This window comes from Pistacia vera, unplaced genomic scaffold, assembly GCF_008641045.1.
Source record: "Pistacia vera cultivar Batoury unplaced genomic scaffold, PisVer_v2 Contig872, whole genome shotgun sequence".
NCBI lineage: Eukaryota > Viridiplantae > Streptophyta > Magnoliopsida > Sapindales > Anacardiaceae > Pistacia > Pistacia vera.
The window spans coordinates 1-5,610 of NW_022196748.1; the positions used below are offsets into that span (position 1 = coordinate 1).

Here is a 5,610-nt window from a genome sequence, read left to right on the forward strand (position 1 = left end):
ATGTATGTAGCTTAGATATTTGGCACTTATTATACAAGTTGTCAAATTGTGTATGATATCTTCTGTCTTTGTAGTCAAATAAACTGTAAATAGTTTTAAAATATTTGTAATTTGATACGGACAGTGAAGTTGTCAATTTGGATTACATAAATGTTTACTTGAAAATTTTAATTTTTGATATGTGACAAGTGAATTTAAGTTAATCTTTCATTCATATCTAATGATGCAACTTAGGTATGTTTTAATATGTTTGCATTTTGACTTTGCAATGCATTGATTTATAAACAAGTTTTATTTAAATGTGGCGAGCTTCTCTTTTTCACTAAGGTGTAATATGATGTAAAATGTTGTCTAATTTTTATGCTTTGTGGTTGTACATTTTTTGTTCATCGAATTTGTTGTGTCCGGTATCTAATTTCTTCTGAGGTTTCAAGTTTTAATTTAAAAAAATTCACCAGTCAATAGATTTTTTGTGTCCCCTGGCAAATTTAATATTTGGTTTCATGTTTAAGTGAATGATGAATGTACATTTAGTAAGGGTGTCAAATTTTGAGAACACTTGTGCAGTGTTAGCTGCTTCTCCTTTTCTGGTCATTGAGTAAAAGCACTAACAAGAGCCTTCAAATGCTTAGATTGGGTAATTGTTGATTTAAAAAAATTGGCTTTTGTTTTTCTTATATTTCAGGAATTTACAATCTTGTGATGCACCTGCATGTTAGATTGGTGAATACCTATTGGCTGCGTTACACTTACACTAGTACAAAACATGTACACATTAGGCTTGCATTTGGCAGCTTTCTCTTGAAGTCTTCTCATTTCTCTGCGGTTGTGCTATTTTTATTATTAGCAAACCTCTTGTTTCTAGCTGTAGGACACTAACGTTTTCAAGTTGTTATTATCCAAGTTTTCTACAGCTACTTTATGCTGGTTTTGCATGTCAAACAGGTCCGAGATGCAAAGATAAAAGTGTTGGGAAGCCTTAAACAAGACACTGATGAAGAGTGCTCAGAATGGAAAAAATTATCTGCTTCTCTTAAGGTTAGAACCATTTATGATTTATTATGAACTGAGAAGCACTTATAACGTGATTTAAGTTTATTGTTTATGCTATATGTGGATTTTGTGGAAATGCTTTGTCATAATGTTTGATTTTTTCCTAAATGTAAACACCTTTCATTCTAAATAATCAAATAGCTCAATGATTATTTCAATTTGTTGTTAGTTTAAATGCTATTGTTGGACTCTTTTCTCTAAGCTTAAGTGTACTCATCTTAGTATGATAGCAGCATTGGTACCAGGTTAACTGAAAAGTCTTGTGTTCAACGCTCTTATTCCATTAATTAGTTTAACCATAAAGCAAGACTTTATTTCTGGATCTGCGTGACCATGTTCATTAATTAAATTGTCATATAACTATGATGCTTGTTAGAATTTATAAATTATTCTAGAAACAAGCTTTAGTTTTTGCTTATTTGACACAGAAAGTTGAGGATGACCAGAGTATTGGAACATCTTTTTCAACTTTTTGAAGAACTATTTTGGGCAATTAATTAGTTTTCTGGTCCAAAATGTCAATTAATAACTCTTAACTGTGTCTTTGTAGTCTGAATATCCTAAATACATTCCATTGCTTGCCAAGATTTTGGAAGGTCTGCTTTCTCAAAGTAATGTTGGGGACAAAATCCGCCGCAAGGAAGAGGTAAGTCTTATGACAAACATATAGTCAGCTGAAAGTACTGTGTAGTATTGATTTATGACAAGCAAAGAAGTTTGTGCACTATTTCACAGAATATCAAGTACTTAAAAATTATTTCTTCTAAAATGAAGCATTTTCCTATCTCTGTCAATGTATTTATTTTCAATGGATGATGGGTATGTAAGCATAATCATCTAAACACTTATGAAATGGCCCTTTGCAGGTTATAGAGGCAGCAAACGAGGTAATTGACAGTGTTGACCAAGATGAGCTAGCGAAATTTTTTTCACAGAAAAGTGATCCAGAGGATGAGGAAGCAGAGGTGTGGATCCATGCTGCCTTTTTTTTTTTTTTTTTTAAACATTGACAACTGAGCTCTTGGCTTTATTTTCTATCATAATGCATCCTATCAAAACACATTTTTCTCTTAGTTTGATCTGGTGGCCGGGCTACATGTTATTTCTTCAACTTTTAGCATCTTTTTAGAATTTATATTACTTCGTTGCTCGAATTGTGGTAGTATTGCTTGTATTCAGTTATTTATTAGAGGTGATGACAATTAATTTACATCCTTGATGCTTTCTGATTACAGAAAATCAAGAAAAAGATGGAGACAGCACGTGATCAGTTAGCAGAGGCACTTTACCAAAAAGGATTAGCACTGGCAGAGATTGAATCATTGAAGGTAGTTCATGAGTCTTTTATGCAGGCTTTGCTAGAATAATATGCTATTACTGTTTTTCTGAAACTTTCTGCTCGTTCAGCTGTATTATTGTAGTACAAAACTTGTTTGTAAAGAAACTCAAATGATTTTTATTTAGGCTTTACAGAGTTTGTAAATGGTTCTATGATCAAAAGTTAAAAGTTGAATGCATCACTTTACGAGTGGTGCTGCCAGCATATCTGAACTTGCTTTTCTATCATTAAGCTATTTATGTCATATGTTATTGTATTGCTAGGGGCTGCAGGCACATTGTTTCCAACACTGTCCCCACCTTCTCTCTCTATATATACAAAAATTCAGGAGATATCCACTTTCTCTCCCATCTTTATGAGTGTTGTTATCACCTTATCTGAACTTGTGTTTCTATGACTTAGCTATTTATGTCTTATATTGTTGGATTGCTAGGGGCTGCAGTCACATTGTGTCTAACAATTTCCCCACTTTCTCTCCCTATCTACATCCATATTTCAGGAGAGATCCATTGGGAATATAGTTAATTTTGCCTTGTTTCCTTCCTTAAAGTTGTGTGTCATCCACTTGCTTTTTTGAATCATTTAAATTTCAGAGTTTTAAAACCGATCTATTTAAAAAAAAAAAAAAAATTGAAAAAAAGGAACACCAATTTATTGAGTTGTGTCTTGTATTCATTTTCATTCTCCTCTGTTTTTAGGTAACATAGGAGCACAATTCCTTTGTTAACCTGTGTGGCGCTGATCATCTTTTTATCATCGTATAGGGTGACAAAGCTTCAGTTGCAGATGCAAATGAAGGCACAAAAGATGTGGACAAGACTGGTGATCAATCTGCACCTGTCTCTGGTGGTCAACCAGATTTGTTTGAAGACAACTTCAAAGAACTGAAGAAGTGGGTTGATGTGAAGTCTTCCAAATATGGAAACCTCTTTGTGCTACGTGAAAGACGGCTTGGAAGGCTTGGAACTGCGCTAAAGGTAGTTTTCTTGATATATTAGTCCAGTTACTGGTGACAACTGTCATAGAATTACATTTTGTTTGAGGCAGGCATAGTCATTAGTCGCTAGCCTGTCGAGGAAGTAAAAGATAGAAGGTGGGGGTTGAAGTTGAAGTAGGTGTTAGGCTTCAATGCTGGGTGGCAAAGATGTGGTTGTTCATTTTGTTTCATTAGTCTGCAGACATATTATTAAATCATCTTCTGGCGCAGGTATTGAGTGAGATGATTCAAGATGATGCGGAGCCTCCCAAGAAGAAGCTCTATGAACTGAAAATTTCTTTGCTAGATGAGATGGGGTGGAACCACGTGGCGGCATATGAGAGACTGTGGATGCATGTTCGGTTCCCGCCCAGCCTGCCTCTTTTTTAAGATTTCTCTGTTTTACAAGTACAGAAAGTGCACCCCCTTTGTTGCAAGTTCCTTCATTTTAAGGATAGTTTCTATACAACGATGAATATTCTATGTTGCTCCCAATATTTTTGCATATTGCTGTGAAACATTGGAATTACATTGTAGCTTGGATTTAAAATCGGTATCAATTCTTCCCAAGAGGTTTGGGAACTATGTAATGGATAATAATCACGTTAATCTCTAGTAGTCTGTCGGCTACAATTTAGTTCAAATCTTTATGCCACTGGAGCACTTCAGTGTTTAGAATGGATTGGACCCATTGAATTCAGGATCCCATTCTTTTATCTCTTAGATTTAGTAATAAGTACAGGTTTGAAGGATGATGGGACTAATCATATTTTCGCTTTCCCTAAAAATCATTTTATAATCTGAAATCATGACTTTTTTGAAATTATTTTCTATAACGGTAAGGGATCATTAATTAATCATGAATTTAGTCTTCTATTTTCTCAAATAGGAGAGTTTGATTGGGAAATTGTTTTTCTAGGTATAGTAACAGAGATTTAGATTGATTCAGAAGGATTTAATCATGGTTGTCAAATCGCGTATCGTATTATGTATTAAAAACCAAATTTTTTGAATACTATATCAGATATCGTATTGTATCAAAGGATATGTCTTTAAAAAAAAAAAATTCTAAAAATTAATATCATCCTTATGATTAATTAACGAATTTTGTGATATTACTGGCTTTAAATTATGGTTTTACATAATTAAAATTAATTACAAAATTAAGAATTTATATCATTTCCTCTCAACATTTGTTTATAATATGAAATCATGACTTTTTGGAAATTATTTTCTATAATTGTAAGGGATCATTAATTAATCCTTGAATTGAGTCTTCTATTTTGCCAAATACAAGAGTATGATTGAGAAATTGTTTTTCGAGGTATAGTAACAGGGATTGAGAATGATTCATAAGGATTTAATCATAGTTGTCAAATCGTGTATCGTATTATGTATCGAAAACTTAATTTTTTTTAATAGTATATCACGTATTGTATCGTATCAAACGAAACGTCTTTCAAAAAATAATAATAATAATAAATAAAATAATAAAATTTTCTAAAAATTAATATCATCCTCAAGATTAATTAACGAATTTTGTGATATTATTGGCTTTAAATTATAGTTTTACATAATAAAAATTAATCACAAAATTAAGAATCTATATCATTTCCTCTCAACATTTGTTTATTATCTGAAATCATGACTTTTTGGAAATTATTTTCTATAATTGTAAGGGATCATTAATTAATCCTTGAATTGAGTCTTCTATTTTCCCAAATACGAGAGTTTGATTGGGAAATTGTTTTTCTAGGTATAGTAATAGGGATTTAGAATGATTCATAAGGATTTAATCATAGTTGTTAAATCATATATCGTATTGTGTATCGAAAACTTAATTTTTTGAATAGTATATCACGTATCGTATCGTGTCATATGATATGTCTTTCAAAAAAAAAAAAATTCTAAAAATTAATATCATTCTGAAGATTAATTAACGAATTTTGTGATATTATTGGCTTTAAATTATGGTTTTACATAATTAAAATTAATCATAAAATTAAGAATTTATATCATTTCCTCTCAACATTTATTAATAATATGAAATCATGACTTTTTGGAAATTATTTTCTATAATTGTAGTGGATCATTAATTAATCCTTGAATTGAGTCTTCTATTTTCGCAAATAGGAGAGTTTGATTAGAAAAAAAAGTATTTTTCTAGGTACAGTAAGTAACAGGGATTTAGAATGATTCATAATGATTTAATCATGGTTGTCAAATCGTGTATGTATTGTGT

The 5,610-nt window shown here is 31.6% G+C and overlaps 1 protein-coding gene across 1 annotated transcript; it reads left to right on the forward strand.

Moving 5' to 3' along the window:
• Positions 1 to 685: 685 nt before the first annotated feature.
• Positions 686 to 3,857, forward strand: LOC116119084 (tripeptidyl-peptidase 2-like; the record flags this gene model as incomplete). Its single annotated transcript, XM_031405039.1, has 7 exons — positions 686 to 825; positions 946 to 1,038; positions 1,604 to 1,699; positions 1,920 to 2,018; positions 2,289 to 2,381; positions 3,157 to 3,369; positions 3,600 to 3,857. Coding segments are annotated over 7 exons (893 nt in total), but the record flags the coding sequence as incomplete, so codon positions are not given.
• Positions 3,858 to 5,610: the final 1,753 nt, after the last annotated feature.